General features: G+C 40.3%; 2 protein-coding genes across 2 annotated transcripts; both read right to left on the minus strand.

Annotated features, from left to right (window-relative positions):
- Window positions 1-269: 269 nt before the first annotated feature.
- Window positions 270-12,245, minus strand: frmd8 (FERM domain containing 8). The gene is made up of 11 exons (XM_085288573.1): window positions 11,654-12,245; window positions 10,326-10,423; window positions 10,031-10,198; window positions 9,813-9,914; window positions 8,512-8,570; window positions 8,025-8,191; window positions 5,892-6,107; window positions 5,688-5,811; window positions 5,443-5,592; window positions 3,268-3,496; window positions 270-3,138 (listed from the first exon to the last, which is right to left on the minus strand). The coding sequence occupies exons 2-11, from the start codon at window positions 10,414-10,416 to the stop codon at window positions 3,029-3,031; spliced, it is 1,416 nt and encodes a 471-aa protein (XP_085144699.1). The 5' UTR covers window positions 10,417-10,423; window positions 11,654-12,245; the 3' UTR covers window positions 270-3,028.
- A 1,272-nt stretch (window positions 12,246-13,517) lies between these two features.
- Window positions 13,518-18,546, minus strand: rom1a (retinal outer segment membrane protein 1a). The gene is made up of 5 exons (XM_085288574.1): window positions 18,401-18,546; window positions 17,913-18,149; window positions 14,905-15,335; window positions 14,523-14,769; window positions 13,518-14,383 (listed from the first exon to the last, which is right to left on the minus strand). Exons 2-5 carry the CDS (start codon window positions 18,060-18,062, stop codon window positions 14,174-14,176), a joined length of 1,038 nt encoding a protein of 345 aa, XP_085144700.1. The 5' UTR covers window positions 18,063-18,149; window positions 18,401-18,546; the 3' UTR covers window positions 13,518-14,173.
- Between the last annotated feature and the right edge of the window lie 1,250 nt (window positions 18,547-19,796).

Consider the following 19,796-nt stretch of genomic DNA (forward strand, 5'->3'; position numbering starts at 1 on the left):
AAGAATGTATTTTTTGGCAAAGTATAGACAGAGACAAAGCTCATAATTGTTCAGGTAAGTGTTCTAGTTATGCGCACAACTGCGCATGTCCTAATTGGCACGTAACGCCATATAAAAGTGCTTAGATTGGTTGTAGGGAAAATTAATTGATGACACCAAAATGGATTAAATGTGTATGATAAAATTAACATACAGCCCTGATTATACTGCAATCTGTGATCATAGCAAATCCTACAGTGTTGAAATCAAGAAAAACACAAAAATGTTAATCCCTTGAGTGCTCAGAGGAAAAAAACACTTTTATTATAAGATTTAAAATGTGACAAAAGTCTATATTGTATCATGAACATAAAAATCATAGAGGAATAATAATCTGGGATATAGTTCAGGTATTTGAAAGTCATTTGTATAAACAGAAAATCAGAGGTTTTAGGTGCATGTTAAATCATTTCCACAGGAGCACTCACCAAGCTTTCTACAGATATATATCAACTCTTATCATACCTGCCATATATTAAAACATAAACATTTAACAATGAACTTATTTCCTCAAACAATTTGAAATGGATCTAGTTAAGATGGCCACTCAACTAAGAAATTTACATTTACCATTTACAACTGCAAGTGTTAAAGTAAAACAAAATGCCACAGAAATACTGATGAGAAGTTTGCATGAAGTTATGTTATTAAATCATATGCAGAATAACATGTTGGTTAAAATATGGCTTTAGTACACTTAAGCAGCAGCACTGAGGAAGGAATATTTGATGACAGGTATGTTCAGAAAAACGGGGCCACTTTGCATCATCCCATAATTTTAATGAAGGCCGAGCTGACAACCGAGAGGAATTACAGTACACCGTTCAACATCCGCCATCCAGTTACTCAAATATACTCACATCAGATAACATAAAGGAAATACATCATTTTAAACCATAGCAATACCACAACTGTCCATTTTCTGGTTTCAATGCACCAAAACAGTAATTTATATGCCAACTTAGTAGAAACAAAAAAGGCACTTTAATCTTCTGTAAAGTGTTTGAGACTTATTTCTTCATTCACATATACAAACACTGGCAAGTACATGAAAACAAACCAAAAGAAAGTAAAAATGTTCTCTCATAAAAGCTAACAAACAATACAAAACAAATCTCCTGCTGTAAAATGTTTAGAAACAGTGTATTAGTATTAACAAGTGCAGCATCACATGATGTGTAGACTGTCGGAATGCCTATCCTACAACGTGACATGCATAGTGTTTGTTCGCAACAACATACTGTGCTGCTGGCGTTAGTATACAGACAGCAGCTGATACACAAGTCGAAGCATAGAAAAGTAAGAACATTCTGCAGTTTGCGTGCTGAGGAGAGTCGGGAAGAATAGACCGCATGTGCCGCCACATCTCCAACGAGGGCACGTGTTCAAGTGGAAGGTGCTATTACAGAGATGTGGAGACAGAAACTGCCTCCGTTAGCATTAGGGTGGGGTTCAGAGTGACACCCGGGGGACTCTGCCAAGTGCTGGAGGCTAAAATCTGACTCTGCAGCGTTAAGGTAGCATACACTTGGTTGCAGCATGTCAGGCAGGCTTGCTTTGGTGGAAAGACTTAAGATTTTCAACAGTGTGGCCACAACTTGGTCCTTGTTTTGTGTTCAGAACACACAGCCGCTCTCTAGTCACAACTGTGTCAACAGACTGGGTAGCTTTTGGAGATAAAGTGAAGCAGAAATTGTTTTAATGCTATATAAATCTAATAATCTAGTAATGAAATTCTTCGCATTGTCGTAAAGCTGAAAACGAGGCCTTTTCCCCCCCCAATGATGTCAACAGTGACCGTGTTTGCAGAAAACAACAGTTAGTTTCTTTAATGTCTACACTTTCAATTTACCTTCTGTCATGTCAGAAGTTGCACAAGAACAGTATTGCATCAGTTTTCTTGCTCATCAGGTCCAACAGTCAGGTTAGACTGTGTGCCGAGAGATCGCTTGTATTAATCGTCCATGCTTTGAAATTTAACATTTGAATACAAGCATGGTGCGGCAGTGCTGGATGATCTTTAGATGAATATATTTTTTCCTACACAGGTTCTACAGTTTTATAGCTTTAATTCGATTCTTTTATTAGTGCAAATCCATTTAAACACTTGATACTGTGACCACAGAGTTGCAGCTTCTTTAACAAGAAGTTTTAAAACTCACATTTTTTAAAGCAGGTCGGTCGTGCCACCTCTTTCAAACTAGCTGCAGATATCGCTTAATATTGACTTTGTCAAAAACTCCTGTACTTACAAAAGTCCTCCACAACACAGCCAATGTGCTCCCATAAGGATTGTTTATGGTCAGGATAGCCGGACGCGAAACGTTTCTACTTTTTCTGAAGTGGCTTCACCCTTTCTAGAGATCAAGGCACTGGCAGTTTGAACAAAGCAGAATAGCGGAAATGCACCCTTAGATAGTCCCCTGAAAAGTGTTTGTCATGCTGACTGTTGCCGTTTGTGGTATCGCTTAAAAGTCTGAAGTGGAGTTACGAAAGCTTTAAATATTCTTAATGCTCAATCCCCGATAAGATGAGTAGAGGTAATGCAGTGGTTATACTCATTTGAGGTGCAACATGTTTGAATAATAGCAGTAAATCCGCTTCCAGAGCGCTGCAGAAAGGTCAAAAACAGTTATTGACTGGAGTCACTGTTTGAAGATTGTTATAAGGCTCGTCTCACACTTATTCATCATATGATCTTTACAGTAGGCTGTTTAAGGAACAGCCACTTCAGTTGAACCTTGGAAGCATAGCTGCTAGATCTTTTTTCACATTACTGTACTCGCTTAATGTACACAACTTCAGAAGATAAATATTGTCACTCACACTTGGATCGCTGTCATTTGGTCCTTTACATGTTCACATATTAGCAGATAAGTGTCTCAAGCTCAAAGTAAGTCTCTCCGTTTTTTTTGTTTTGTTTTAAATCTCAGTGTAAAATGTTCAGATTTGGTCTCTGAGAGGATCGGGTCAGATCTGATGGGCGACTTTAACCCTGCTCCAGACTCTCTGTTTGCACTGCAGAGTACGACACTGCAGACGCCTGTCGGGCGAAGAAAGACGCAGCTCTCTTGGGCTTCAAGCGTTTGATTTCTTTTCCTAAAAAAACAAAACAAAAAACACAAAAATGAACAAAGGCTGAAAAAAAATCTCTGACACTGTGAAACGGCACAGAAGGAGCTACCTCCAGAAAGGATAACGGTGCTGTTAAACAAGTTTGGCCCTCACCGTCATCGACGTAGCTGATGGTGTTGAGCGATTGGACTCGGCTGCACACAACGCTGCCTTGCCTGTGCAGCATCCCGCGCCTTCCGCCGCGCCCATTCTTGCTCCTTTCTTCCTGTCCGCCGGGCTGCTGTGACAAACTCACCTCGCCGTCCATCTCGGCTGCAGCTGCCCCCTCGGACGCAGACTTAAGCTCCACGCAGAACTCGATGAAGCCGCTCATGAGCTCCGCCTTGTTGGAGGCGGGGAAGAAAAAAAATCATAACTGAGTCTGCTGTAGTCTGCTGTTTAATGGCCTATTACAGAACCCAGACATCCTAAGACTGAGGGGTGGGGGATCTAATATCACAATAGAAGTCACTACTTCACCACAATATAGTGCATTTTCTGTAAATTCAGTGAATAGTTTATATAATCGCCACACGTAAAGTACAAATTCTTTTTTACACTTAAATTAATTAATAAAAAATGAACAGTACTCAGTCATACGTGATTATTTTTGTGCTTTTATGTATAACATCTTGACATATGTTTGACATATGACACTTTTCAATATCAAATGACTAAAGACCCAACATAAAATACTCACAAAATATATGAAATGCAAATGCACATTAAAAACGATATAAGGCTATTAAACACTTTAAACAAAATAAATATGGGTCTTATGTGGCATCATCCTTTGTGGCACATACTAGATGACCCTCACACAGTCCCCATGACTCGAGAGCCTCCCTGAGGGCTCTGGCTAACATTTCCCCTGCATGGTCCTCAGGAAAACAGCACGTCTGCAAACACTGACTGCAGTGTGTCGGTCTCGGATGAAGTGCACTGTGCATACATTTGATGCTGCAGTCTAGCATGACACACTGTAGATTTCCTCCAATGTTTTGGCCCGACACTCATAATATAAATGAGGCAACTGGACTTGTGTGAAGTGTTTTCGGCTGGACATGTCAAGTGTTTTGACCAATTTAGAAATCCCTGTTTCTCGACATTCTAAGTTAGGACCGTGTCTTTACAGATAAAAGTTGCAATAGCTGCAAAAGCAATAATTATCTCCTTCCATCTTTGTGATGTTCTAACACTTGACTCCGTTTTATTTTGAGCACCTAACAGTTCTTTTTTTTTTGCTTCTCATTCGTGAACCCTCTCCATACTCTTTCATGTGATCCTTGCGTAGGTGCTAGAACAGGTTTGTTTTGTCGGAGTCTGTGGTGGGGACTGCTTTGTGGTATAATTTTGCAAAGTATAGTTTTCTGGTCCATGTCAGACTTTTTACAACACAACTATGTATATGCTACAGAAGTAGCCCCTCGTTTAGGAACGAGCTCTTTGATTTGTTTTGCAGTAAACAGTGTGCGTGTGACAGCACAAAATAAACAACAGTATAATATGAAACAACAGGCATTTTAATTCCATCTTCCGATATATTTCGCCATATCCTACAGCCCTACTAAGGCTTAGAGCCTGGTGATTATGGTAATAATGCTTTTACTATTAGGTAACAACTTTTTGGTGCCACGTTCACCGAATGAGGACGATAAACCTGAAGCACAAAAATGACTTGATATTTTTTAGGCTTCAGCACCTATATCAATTGTAACACTCATCTAAACATAAATATGCACAGCTGCTTCATTCAATCCTGGAAATCTCACAAACAGCAGGTGTTCTTGACAAGTGACTGCATCTTTTGTCCAAGTTGAAAACATCTCATTTGAAACTGCGTCAGAGGACTACAGCTGACAGCCATAAGACATGCTTGAATAGAGCAAAGAAAGTGGAGATATTCACACCATATTATTTTTTTAATTTCATAAAAAGTTTTCAAACAGCTGGCGTCAGTAGTTGAGCACAGAGGATAGTGGATAGAGGCTTTCTCCAAATGGGCGTAGGCTTCTCCCTTAAAGATAGGGTGAGGAGTTCAGGGCTCAGAGTTGAGCTGCTACTCCACTGTATTAAAAGGAGCCAGTTGACAAGGATGTCTACTAGAAACTGAGATATTCTGAGCATGTCCTACCAAGAAGATTCCCCAAGGCCTGGGAATGCCTCAGTGTTCCCCTTGGGTGAGCTGAAGGAGGTAGCGAGGGGAACACAAAGGAGGTTTGGACTTCTCTGCTAAGGCTGCTGCCACAATGCCTCAGCCCTGATGGATGGATGGAAAAAGTTTCTTACCTGTTTTGAGTAGATCTTTAACAACTTGTTGACAGGAGTGCCGTCTTCATCTCCGTCAAACTCCAGCCACAGGATGTGTGAATCCCCCTCCTCCTCGGGGTAGCTGTGGTCCCAGGAGAGCTCACTAAAGCGCAGGCCAAGCAGCACGTGCTGCGGGAAAACATTTCCATAACAGGAACAGAAACCGAGTGAGAACCACAGCAAGTGTGGCTGCTGTTTTACAAAAGGTGTGAATCACTGCTCACCTTCTCTTTGACATCCATCACATAAACACCTTCCAGGCAGATCCCGATGTTGACAGCTTTACGTTTTCCCCTTTGCAGGATCCCCTGCGCTGGTTTGTCAATCTCCCCAAAGAAGAAAGCGCACCTGTTTTCACATTTAAAGTTAATCATTTGCCTTCTGTGGAAAATTACAATGCAAAAATGTGTCATTATGCTACATCATACCCATAATAAGGCAGCGTGTGACAAGTGTTGAGGTACTGGTGTAGGAGCTGCGTGGGCTCGGGAGAGCTTCCAGCAGATGTGCAGATCTTACTGTACTCCTTAAAAAGGTTCTGCTCCAGCCCGACCTGACGGCTTGACTTCCCTCGCAAAGTAGAGAACAAGCCTCCACTCCCCATGGTGACATGTGCAGGCAGATAAGAAGACAGCTTCTTCTCCCTGTGGAAAACAGAGGACAGAGGTTTGCATCGGATCTGTGAAGTATTTTCTCTCGTCTGCTCCTCTTTCCTAATTTACCCAACTGTCAATCTTTCTTCCTTTCATGTTGGTCTCATTTAAATGTTCTTCGCAGCGCGTCTTACTGTGACTTTTTGTGAGACCAAAGGACAAAATGCACTCATCTCCCAATTAAATTGTCTAGAGTGTAGCTCTAGTTTTTGACCTTTCCTCCTTAAATGCTACCACTCACATTCTTAGATAAACACGCTCCTTAAGTGCAAGAGGACTACTTCCTTTACAGAATCTATTTCATATAATTATGTAGAAATCTTCTGATAAGAGCATCTAGATTTAAAATAACCCATAAACATGCCTCAAAGAATTGCCCGGCTTTGTCTCGTCATCGGCCATCATAGGAATCTATTTTGTTCTACTTTGGACAGTTAACGAAAATGTTTTATGTAGAGGACAAAGCAAGTATCTCGTCTCATTTTTAAACTGGTTGGGGTGCAGCATTATTGTTTATGTTCATGCAGTAAGAACATCGGATTATCTTTCGAAGTATAAAACCTATGGATCAGTCAGTAAATTGCTTTGAAACAGCAGGCAGGAAGTTCAGACACCAGATAAAAACACACAGTAGGATTTTGCAACTCCATAAGCAAAGACTTCCTTAAAAAGTCTATAAATATGCATGTTTTTGTGTAGCTGTGGGTGCCTGTAAGATGCTTCTAAGAGTAGATAGGTTACACTGATAATAATATACCTAATGCTGTATTGTATGTGCAGTGTCAATTTTTAGTACTTCACTTGCAGTGGCTCTTAGACAACCTGACAGAGAAGAAACCAATGATGAATGTTGTCATTAGAAATGCCTTATCCCACCTGCACACCAACAAGTACTTAGAAAAACACTGCAGTGTTCAGGCAACTGTTAATATAAAAAAAGGCTTCTTAAACAAAAGGACGACTGACCTTATTCACAGTATCTGTGTACCTTTTACAGGACTGCATCACATTGTCATAGACTGTAGTGAAGCACTCAAAGCTACTCAGTCTATCAGATCCCTAATTGAGGAACATGCAGGCTGTGGGAAATGGTTTGGGTGGTGCTTTTTACATTGTTTATTTTTTCTACTACATTAGGCTGTGCAGTAGAAAGGAATCATCTCAGAGTCTGACAGATTTATGAAAGGCAGATCGACCATTTCTTTATAAATAAATGGAAGAGAGATACTGTTTCATTCTGCATAAACTGCAAAGTCTGTGTGAACGTGTATGAGCACATTCTCTAAGTGCAAGAGTAAACATACACAGAGTAGAATACTGGGAAAAACTTAGTCAGATTAAGCAAGGATTACTTTTCTGAAATGGCACGCAACTGGCTCACTTTCACAGGTATGTATTAACCTCACTGACTCTGCAGTTTCCTTCTCTTCCATCTATGCTTTAAGAAATGTGTTTTAAAAAAAATGAATCCCACTAAATTATGAAGGCCTTAAGCAAAAATTATTTTAACTACTTTAGGTGGAGGGTACATAATGTGAATAAGGCAATGACTGAATGTTGCCAGACCACTAACAAAACACATAAAATAAACATCAGTAGGGTCTGGGGACCGATTTCTTCCTTTTCTATTATGTAAAGAGGAAGATATAACTGAAGTAGGAAGAAGCAATTGCTTTCAAATTGTCATTGTCCTGTAGATAAATGACTGAAACTGACAAAATCTAACCATTCCTTAAGCTTGTAGCTCACAACTTACCCCCCCAAAGCTACAATTTCAGACCCAGAAGCACAACTGATATAAGACTTAAGACATATCGGCCAATACTTTTTTCTTTCAGGCACATGAAACATAAACAAATTCCCCCTAGCATCATCATGTGTAGTTATTTATGAGCAGTTGCTTCTCACCTTATAGTTGTAGTAAACTGTTGGCTGTCCAGACTAGTTCCCTCATCGAGAGCAATAGACAAAGCTCCAAGACTAGTCCAATGCTCAGGGTCGCAGGGGTATCGACCGGTGAGGATGTTGCTCCTGGCTTCCTCATAAAGAAGTCGCAACACTCCCTCCTCTTGTATCTGCACCGGAGTGAGACAGTAACTCCCAGTAAGCACATTAAATTTGAAACTGAAAAAGAGTTTTTGTCTAATTAAGTCAAAATTTGTATTTCATTTAGCTTCGTTTGATTTGATTTGACATAATATTATGAGTCGTCAACTTTAATTTGCTGCTATGTTTGTAACACAAGGAAACACTGTTAGTTTTAACAAGCCATGTGAAGTCAATAAATTAGACAAAATCTTCAGAAAAATGAAATGCAGACCTCGGTTACCCCTGGAGTATAACACCGTTTCCACCATTCTAAGATTAGTTTAAGTTGTAGCAGAGTTAAGAATACCTGCAGCTCTTTAGATTTCGGATAAAACACACTGCGCCTGTACTGGAGACATGGTTCATCTGTAAAAAGGCAGAGGACAATCATGCTTTACTGTTTCGCGAAGTATTCAAGTCCACATTGGATGACAATCAGCCTCATCATCCAGTGTGGAGGAGTGAGGGTAGAAAGACAATGTGAGTCCCCTCAAGCCCACTCTGCTGTGGCTCACAGTCCTGTGCCGTGGGTGGAATTTACTCCACAGGAAAAGTAACAGCTTTTAAGGGATTATACAATACCTGTGTGATACTTTTTATGCTTTATTAGTGGAAAGCTGTCACTGTAGACTAAAAGCACCTGCCACACTGCAAATGTGTGGGCTGATCGTCTCTGAGGGGGAGGTTTTAGGACAAAAAAACAAACAGGAAAAGAAACAAAAAACAGCAGACTGAGTCAGTGCTTCTTACCCCACTTGCAACTCTTTTAAAATGTGCTGTACTTAACACAAGCAGTAACTAACTGTAAAAACTTTTGCTATTCTGTTCTGCATAACACATGCTAAGGGATGCTAATGATTTAGCTCATGAGAACTGCTGTAATCCTAAAAGGATCACATAATCTCTCAAAGTGTGGAATATAACGTCTGTTTTTCTCTTCCTCCAAATGCTTGTTCCATATTTACTTTGATTTTCTACATGTTTCAGTTGTTTCTTTTCCTGTTCAACAATGCCTCCTTTTCCATGTTTCTCTTTTATCACATCCAAGCAAACCTGACAGCCCTTTTATCCATTATTTACCTCAAGTAAGCCAGCAACCACCATTAACGTATAAGTAAGCTAGAAATAAAGAGGAAACAGCTGCAGAAAAAGAAACAAGCTGTTGTCAGCACGTAAAAATGCTTTGTTTGGAGGCAGAAAACCAGGCTGGTGACAGAAGTCAGCTTAAGGCAAACAGAGAGTGCCAATTACTAGACTGGACTGATGTTTACGTGCAGCTCATTGGTAACTACAGTGTATTAGAAACTATAGAATAACATTCTTCAGTCTGTAGAGGATTGCAGCTGTTTAATTGTAAGATTTATGGCAACAAGAGGGCATACTCCGTAAGCAAAAAGCTTTACTTTATCTTATTAGGAAGGATTTACAAGAATAATCTACCACTCAGCAGCAGAAGCCATTATCTTTCCTTTCATCTCTTTGTACACTGCAACACCCTTTTCCCGTACAAAGTTCGAGTCATGCTTTCATTACAGAAACTAGATTTCTTGCGTTGATAGCTTTTCTTTAGTCCAGTGTTTGGTGGCGCACGCAAGTCAAAACTCTGACCTTGTGAAATGTCTTCCTCTGAAGCCTCGGTGAAGCGATACAGCAAGTCGTGCCACTGCCGACACAACTTGTACGGTTGATGCCTCGTCTTTAACTGCAGTTCTGAAGATAGGGAGTGAGGAAAAAAGTTATGCAGCAGCATGTTTTACTCATATCAAGTGATATCACATAATACAGTTAAGTGATAGAAATATGAGGAGGAGGGTTGGGGTTCTAACCGAGCAGTGGAGAGCAAAGCCAGAAGGCAAAAACATCCTGTACAGACTCAGGAGTATGGAGAGCTTCACGAACGTTGCGGCCCAGCTCTTGCACGGTGACAGTGCCGAGCCCTTCTAGAGTTAAGTGTACTGCACTGTCACCAAACAAGTATATAAGCACATCTTGAGCTGTGTGAACAAACATAATTTAAAAAAAAGCAAAGAGATTAATAACAAAAACAATAATAATAGATTAACTACTTTGGGGGTTTTTTGCACGATAAAATAATCTGGGTGAGACTGTTTGACATCATACCACGAGATAGTGTTGCAGAGGAAGCCACACTTCCTCTTAGCGAGTGATCATCTGATGAATCTGGAGGAAAACTGCACTCATCTCCTTCCATCTCTAACCTGAAATGAAAACACCAAAAATTCAGATGAGTAACAACACAGACTCACGACAAGATTCTTTACAGGGAGGAGCAATGCAACGGGAAGGGATGGCTAGAAATCTACCCAAGTGTCTGATGGGTGAGACAAAACAATCACCAGGAGTGAAAATCAAAACAATACTGTAAACTGCACTTGAGGAACACAAACACGTCGCAGTTGAACACAGAAGTGGCAACAGAGGCAGCACACCTGCAATATATTACAGTCCCACTCCCAACCCAAATGGACTCTCAAGTTATTCATCAACAGTATACTAAAAGGAAATGCCAGCAAAGCGGTGTAGGCGTGTGTGCTGCTTATACTGACATTCTTACACATGTGTGTAATAGCTTGGGAATAGCCACATAATATATCTCTAAACAAAGCATTACAGCTAAGTAACCTCTTCAGAGATAACTAGACCAGCAGGAATTCAATTCAATTTTATTTATATAGCGCCAAATCACAAGAACAGTCGCCTCAAGGAGCTTTATATTGTAAGGTAGACCCTACAATAATAGGGGGTGCATCTTTATCACTTTATTCCATTTGGTGCTCTTTCTATTATATTTTGTTCAAAACAAAAGTCAGGGTTCAATACATAACCCAGCGCCACCTCGTGTTTTTAACCCGAGAATGATCCTATGCGATCACTACATCCCAGTCAGTCGACTGCTGACCTCACCCTGTTCAACTGCAGTGCTCCGTGAGCACCAACATGTAACTGTTACGGTTTTTAACGTGGCTTCGAACATTTCTAGAACAGCCTTCATACCGTTACAGAGAGACAACAAACACGGGCGTCGTTGAAACGGGCAACATCTCGCCGCCCGTGGATAAAATAATAGCTAGCTCCTCAGTTTTAACAGGGCTGCCCCAAACTCAGCCGGGGATGAAATTTGTGTGACATTATAGAGAATAACTCAACACACAAAAAGTGAATTGCGTAGACTATTATCTAAAAGGCAGTTGAAAACACCATGCTAGCTAAATAAGCTAGGCATCGGAAATATTACCAACACTGGACGTCACTGCGATCATTTTAGACGTGTTAATGCGCTTCATTTATCTGCCAGTAGGAAACAATTTAGATGCCGAAGCTATCTGGCCCATTGGCTAACTTTGTGTGTGTTTTGTTTAACACAGTGACCCACTATTAATAGCAAGTGATGAAACTACTATGTTCCAATGTCTCTGTTGTCCACCTACCTGCCAGTTCCTGTAAGTTTCCGTCCACTCGCTTCTCTCGATGGGATCCTGTTAATTTTGTAAATACTGTGGCCAAGTACACCAACTAATTAAAAACCCGCTGTTATTGCCCTCACCACAGCTTCCCAGCTACCCTGAACTAGCTCTTCTAGCAGTTGCAACAGTTTCAAATTGTGCGACTCCCGAACGACTTGATTATTCTAACCCGTTCCTCATTACTTGGGTGTGACAGCCAAGCTAGAAGATTTTTTTAACCACAGCAATTCAAATATTTCTAAATTAAACAGTCGCGGAGGCAATTGGAAGCGAATATCCATACATGTTCCATCTGGAGGTAGTTTGAAAGTTCACTGACTGACATAGAGTGTACACTTTGAAGTCGTTCACATGAGATCGGGTCAAAAATATTTGATCCTCAGAATGACGGGGAAAATGAGGCGAACGTCAGAGAGTGCGTCGTCCCGTCACGTGACTGAAACGTAATCGCAGCTGTACTTCAGCAGGCAGCGGATTAATTCTGCTTATCTGCTGACTGTCATTAAGTTTACCTGCGAAAAACAGATTACAGCCACGGTAATACAATCGATTCCACGCAGTCACAGCTTCAGACGTCCTCATGAATCAACTTTGATCTGATACAGTCTCAACCCGTGTCTCACAAAGTGGTATTTATTGGATTGCATTTACTCACAGTTTAATATCACCCATTGTATTTCCCCATATTTATAGCCTTCTTAAATTGTATGTGTATATATCCTTGGCAGTATATTGACCTGTTATTTAAGTTTAATGCACCATGTCAGGGAGTATTGCCATAATTATGTTATCCTTGCATAATGACAATAAAGAGTCATGAATCTTTTCAACAGATTTAAAAACAGTGACTCTAAATATACACCGACCAGGCATAACATTATGACCACCTGCCTAAAGTTGCGTTTGTCACATGTCACCCTTTTGCTGACCCATGGAGGCATGGACTCCACTAGACCCCTGGAGGTGTGCTGTGGTATCTGGCACCCAGATGTTAGCAACAGATCCTTTAAGTCCTCTAAGGTGCGACATGGGGCCTTCATGGATCGAACTTGTTTGCCCTGAACGTCACACAGATGCTCAACTGGATTGAGACCCGGGGAACTGATCAAACCTTATCAAACTCTCTCAAATCCTTACATTCGCATAATTTCCCTGCTTCTAATACATCAACTTTGAGGACAAAATGTTCACTTGCTCCCTAATTTATCCCACACAATAACTCTTGCCAAGATGAATAGATAATCAATTATGCCTGATAGGTGTAAATAACATGATGGAAATACTGCAATTTGTAATGTGCAAAAAAGGCATGTATGTAAACAGTAAAGTGATTTTTTTTTCTAATAAACTGCCTTGTACAGTTTTAGGGAAATGCATTACATTACATATTGGCATGCCTATATAACTTTGTGTTCGAATGATTATCTCTCAGCTTTACCAGTCTTCCCTTTTACCAGTCTCAGTATTATTATTTTTCACCTTTTCAAATTTGTATAAGGAGACAAAGCCTTCATATGGTTCACCGTTCATCTGCCAGCCACCTGACGCAGGCGTCTAACTGCTAAGGCAGCAGGCTGGGTATTAACTAATGGGATTTGGCAGCTAAGGTGTCAGAACAGAGGACACACTCGATGGCTTTCACTGCATTACTGACAACGATTAATCAGCCTTTGTAATCTGATTCCTTTCACTGAGTGAGAGAAGAGAGGCGAGGAGAAAGTGCTATCTCACAGCCACTGTCATGGAAGGTGACAAGTGAAGTATTTTAATGTCTCTGCGTGCTGTATTTACATCACAAAGAAAATAAGAAAACAACTCCACTCCATGAGACATTTAGTAACCTCAAACTTTAATAAGTCATCTTTTATATATTATTGTCATAATCCTGTTGCGCAGCAGAGCATTGTGCCTCATGTCTCTCTACAGTCAGCTTTACATCTTCCACAAAATATATAATTTTTGTACACTTGCTCTTCGATTAATGTTTATCCTCTGATTGATGGGTGACTGCTTTATTGCGTTTGAGACAAACAAGTCTTGTGAGTGTGTAATTATAATCCAAACCACTTTCAAAAGCAATATTGGTAATTGCATATATTTGTAGGACTGTAAACAAACAATCAAGGATTTGTTAATCTTGTGCAGTGAATAACAGGCAAAATAAAAGTGATAGACAATTAAAAAAAGTTCTCATTATTTTAAGCATCTTATTCATTTTAAGGAGTACAAGTGTCTGAAAACTGGATTAATCATAGCTGCTATGGGTACATTTACTGGCAATAAAGACACCAAGATAGAATTTGACTGGGAATTAGAGTAGATGGGTGGATGGTCATCTGACAATAAAAAAACAAAAACACTATCCCTAAATTTGTGAAATTCACAGAAATTTGTTATTTGTGTTCTTTTTTAAAAATTGAAATCATTCCTTAGATGCCGTCTTGTACAAGTTATTTACACGTGATGTTTGATGTAAAATGTGGTTTAGGTGGGAGTTGTTGTGGCTGCAGCACTCCCTTCTTCGACCTGGTTTTTGAGCAGGAGGAACTTCAGCACAGGGTCGAGATACTCCATGATGGTTTCTTTCACTCCCTTCTCTAGCAAGTACCCTTCTGTCTCGATTTCAGTGTTTTCCTTTCCTGCCACTGCCTCCATGGCGGTCTGCAGGAGGCGCAAACTCACCAGCACAGAGCCCTGCAAAAGTGAGAGCGATTGGGGAGCAAGTTAGACAAGGGTAAGCTCTTTAAAACCCAGTGTTGTATGTCTCACATTTTATAAATTACAAGCTCGCTGTGGCACCACAATCTCTGCCTGAAATCATGGTCGGGCTTACCTGTAAGAGGAAGATTGACAGAACTCCAGCCCCAATTGTGTTCATCAGGCCCATGTAGTAGTTGACCAGAGCCTCTCTGCACCCCCGGAGGTAGATGTTGAGCTCTTCGGTTTGGTAATCATAGTTATAGTGAGCTGAATTGTTGGTAAGATGATACTGCATGCACGGCCGTGGAGAACTGGGGTTACAGCAACTGAATGGGACTCCGTCTACCAAGTAACGGCCATCCACGTTGCTCTTGATGCGGCTATAGAAACAAATGAGGGATTACTAACACTGTTACCACATGATTGTTTTCTTTAGTCACACTTTTTCAATCCAAACTCTTTCATTTTTTAAGAATATGCACAAATGTGAAACCCACTACCCTCCAGCCCCTTACTCTTTCACTTCCTTAGAGCTGAAATCAAGGTAGCGGTTGCTGATCCACTGGACCTCGAACCAATCCCTGAAGTCATTGTTCCCACAACACTGAAACTCCATCTGCAGACGATCGATGTTCTGCTTCTGGAAGCAGCGGCCTGGTGTGTCTGTATCCTTGTAGAAGCGGATGCCATTCCTCAGGCCAGCCTTTAGAGAAGACTCCAGACTGCCCTTCATTGCGTAGCTCATGATGACAGCTAGCAGCATGAGCACGGTGAAGAAGCAAGAGACGGCAAAGTAGGGCTTCAAGAAGTTCTTCCAGCGAGGGAATCGCCCAGCGTCCAGGGCATCCTGACAGATCTTTGATGCAAAGTAGTTGATGCCCAAGGAGGCGAGACCAACAATCATGAGGGTGTTCGGCACAATATGAATGTCTTGGTTATCCATTACCTGAAAGTGAGTCACACAGCAATGTGTGGAATATTAAACCATTCAAATTCATTTCAATAATTATGCAGAACAAATAAACAAAATTAGTGAAGTATGAAATTCTATGAAAATCGCACTCACCAGCCACTTTGTGAGGTACACTTGTTCAACTACTTGTTAACAAAAATACCTAAGTAGCCAGTCACATGGCAACAACTCAGTTCATTTAGGCATGTAGACATGGTCAAGATGACTTGCTCAAGTTCAAATCGAGCATCAGAAGAAAGGTGAGTTAAGTGACTTGGCTGTTGGTGCCTGGTCTGAGTATTTCAGAAACTGCTGATATACTGGGGGGGCGGGGTGTTCTACACAACCATGACTGAAGATTGCTTGTAGCCAGTGAGCTTCAGCTCACACTGAAAATGTCTCTGTGATACTAAAGGTTTAAGTAGAAAGGCCTGACTACCTCAATCCGATAGGTAAGGAATGGTGACTGAAAAAAGAACACTCGTTACAAACAGGGTATGCAGAAGAGCATCTCTGAGTGCACAACACATTTAAGCAATGGCCTACAGCAGCAGAAGACCACATCAGGTACCACTCCTGTCAGCTAAGAACAGGAAATTCTATAATTTGCATGGCCTCTGCAAAATTGAACACCAGAAGACTAGAAAAATGTTGGTCGGGTGAGTCTCGTTTTCTGCCTTGTATCAATGATTTACTTTGTTGTTTTGGGGTTGTAATGATGTGGGGATATTTTCTTGGCACACTTTGGGCCCCTCAGTACCAACTGAGCATGGTTTAAACCCCAAAGCTTACATGCTCCTGACCATGTCCATCCCTTTATATTCACAGTGTACCCATCTTCTGACGGCTGTGGCCTTGTACAGGACAACACTCCATGTCACAAAGCTTAGATAATCCCAAACTGGTTTCTTGAACATGATAATGTTCACTGTCCACAAACAGTCTCCACAGCCACCAGATCTTAATCTGGCACCTTTGGGAGTGATGCAACACCAAAATTCAAGTCATGGATGTGCAGCCAAAAAAATTTTGCAATAACTGTGTGATGCTATCATGTCAATATGGACCAAGCTCTCTAAGGAATGTTTCCAGCACCATGTTGAAACTTTGCTATGAATAATTAAGTCAGTTCTTAAAAGCAAAAAGCAGTTGTGTCAGGTGAATGTCTAATAAAATGTCCAGAGAGCTTATGTTCACAGCCATAAACATAATTGCATGTATATGTAAACTTTTTAACCAATTTTTCTCCTCTAATAAGTCAGACTGTTCTTCTCCAATGCCTACTATTTTGAATATATAGACACTAATGCGGAGAGTACAGTCCTGAAATGAAAGTTAACATTTTTGACATCACAACATGCGTTGATGAGGCTTAGAAGGCTTAAAAGGATTCCACCTTTATTTATGAAGAGACGTCAATTTGTAAATGTGCGTAAATATATATAGAAATAAAACATATTGTCAGCATTACTGTCAGATGCTAAATGTCATAATGAAGAACTAGACCAGAATGTATGAGCCACAAGCAGCTGGGGCTTAAAAGTATCGTTCAAGGATACCTGTCGTACATTTAGTAACTCAGAACTCAGTTTGTTATCCACTTCTACCACACAGAACAGACACAAACACCACAACTGCATGAAATTGCAGCCACTTCCCTTTTAAATATGGTAGTGAGGTTCTACTGAATGCTGCACTATTTGTCTTTGGTTTGTCTTTGGTTTACGTATTTGGTAAACCAATGTGATTCCAATGGAACATGTTTGTAGAGCACAGTTCCTGAAGCTATATGTCAAGCAAACTAACATCCTCAGAGATTCATTTTGGTAAAATGGAAATTTAAAAAAATTATTTCATTTTGAAAACACAACAAAGTCTTGTGTTCAGTCAAACGTTCTCTGATGATGGGATTAAACCTTTACTGTAATCTACATAATAAGATAATATTTTCTTTGCATTTTTCAATCATTCCAAGCGTGTGTAACAATAAAACTGATCATACAAAGCTATGGTGACAGCTTTAAGTAGCAGTAGGGATTAGGGTAATTAAGACTGACGAAGCCTAATTTATGAAATGATGAGTCAGGATCCAAAGTGGGTCACAGGTGTGTTGATTGCCGATTAGCACGGAGATTTCATTTATCCTCTAAGACTTTTTCCTTTTGCATTTTCCCTGAAAATCTAGTGTCTACAGTTAAAACCCAACACAGAAGGCATTTGTTGAGTGTACTCAGGAATATTCACACCTGGTATTATAGCGTATAATCAGATTCTTTAGGCAATTAAATATAGCGTCCCTGATATTTGATGCACAACTTGATGTGAGATTAGAAATATTAGCACTTATTAGTGGTTTATTATTTGACATTATTTGTAATAGTTATCATTGCAGACAACAATAATTTTAATGACTTTCTTCCCATTACACACAGTTACAGTAACTATGCATACTCTTAATACTACATTTCATGCAAATAGTAGTTACCCAGTAGTAATTTTCAGGCATCCTACAATGGGTAAATTCAAAAAGTATAAGAAAGTATTCACTCTAGGAGGTCAAATTTTAAGTACCTCTGCCCTCCTGCGGAGCTCCGTCTTGAGGATGCACCCCAGGGTGAAGGTCGTGGCCCCAGCAACCGTGGCACACCATGACAGGATCCACAGTCCCTGGGCTAGCTTCACCCTTTTCTGAAAGGGGAACTTCATCTTCATCACCACCATGGTTGCAGCGGAGGAATCTTACCAGGTCTCACCGGGGGGTAGGGGAAGGAGAGCGACGAGGCAGCGGGGGACGATGCTGTGCTCTGGCTGTGAGAGAGGAGAAGAGATGAGAGGGAGGACTCCAAAGGCTTAAAGATGAAGATGGCAGAACTGAAACACCCCTGTATAAACAGTGTGAGGACAGTTCAGACACAAAACAGTAGTTTTGTGAGAAACAAACAACCAAACTAAGAAGTAGAGAGGTTAGCAGAAAGTCCCTGGAAACTTCTGAGTTTTAGAGCTTTACATCACAAGTGGTGCATCTTCAATTAAACTGATGTTGGTGGGTCAAATTTTACCTTATTTTTTCCTAAAAGATTCTGAAAAAAAGTCCAGTTATCTCCAGCAACCACTGTGTACCGTCCAATGTGCCACACAGTGGATTTGGCACACTGGATTTGGTAAACCTGGATGCAGGGGGGCGTCTTACCACTAATACCTACCTATCCTATTAAACTGGTTTGTGGATCCAGGCCATTGTCTGCTCAGCATCTGTCACTCATACAGAGGGACATGGATGACAAGCCAAATTGAAATTGACAGGGAGGTATTATTAATACACAAGTCATTATCTGTGTAATGCAGACACTTGGGACACATCTACTGGAAAAAATTACAAAGTACAAGAAAATTACATGAGATTTAAAAAAATATTTAGACAAATAGGTCTAAATATTTATTTCCATTTTCAATTTGCCATTATGTAGAAGTCTACAGGTTGAGAAACAGTCAAAGTCCTCTATTGGACCCAGAGTCACTGGCTCTCAACTCTGTGTAGTAATATATGAGGGGAAGAGTAGCCAACTCTCATTACTGCCTGACTGATACTCTGAATTCAAGTAGCATGGTCCCAAGGTGGCAAACATTTTCACCTCCTCATCCATACTGGTACCAATTTTCCATTAATATTTCTGGTCAATATGGTCTCTTTCATTTGCTCTGACTTTGCAGAACTCCTCTTATATGTAAGCAAACAAATCTACAATGAATATTTGTCTCCACCTTCTTAATCAGAACATGTATACAGTGAGATGATGATTTATTACAGTTCACAAAAGGCATCTGAAAGTGTATCACTACTGTTGTACTAATTTTGGTATCAATCCAGGATTAAGTAAATACAGGGTAAGTATTGACATTTTTGCTTTCCACAATTATTAGTCAGTGCAACAAAACACACCTTTCAGCTTTTCTTGTATTTTGAAACTGGAATTTTTGGAGACCTGGAATGTAAAGTGCTTTTCTTTAAAATGTGATATAGGCCATAAATAAAATAGATGTGACAGCAATGCTATAAGTTTCAGACGTTTTTCATGTTTAAGGTGTATCTATAGATTTTTTTCGTTTCCAAAAAATAATTTATTTAACTCAATTCAGTGGATTACATCACTTAGATAATAGAAACAAAGTATCCACGCTATCATGATAGTATTGAATTTTTACTGTGGGTGGCTGTAGCTCAGGTGGTAGAGCAGGTCATCTACTGATCGGAAGGTTGGTGGTTCGATTCCCGGCTTCCCCTAGTCTGCATGCCAAATATCCTTGGGCAAGATACTAACCTGAAATTGCTCTCCGATGCATTCATTGGAGTATGAATGTGTGTGAATGTCAGTTGTGCTTGTGTGACTGGGTGAATGCACAAGTTGTGTAAAGCGCTTTGAGTGCTCAGAAGAGTGGAAAAGTGCTATATAAGAA

Source organism: Mchenga conophoros, linkage group LG10 (genome assembly GCF_057382185.1).
Source record: "Mchenga conophoros isolate Kocher_MC1m ecotype Shallow Benthic linkage group LG10, M_conophoros_male_GT1.1, whole genome shotgun sequence".
Classification (NCBI taxonomy): Eukaryota; Metazoa; Chordata; class Actinopteri; order Cichliformes; family Cichlidae; genus Mchenga; species Mchenga conophoros.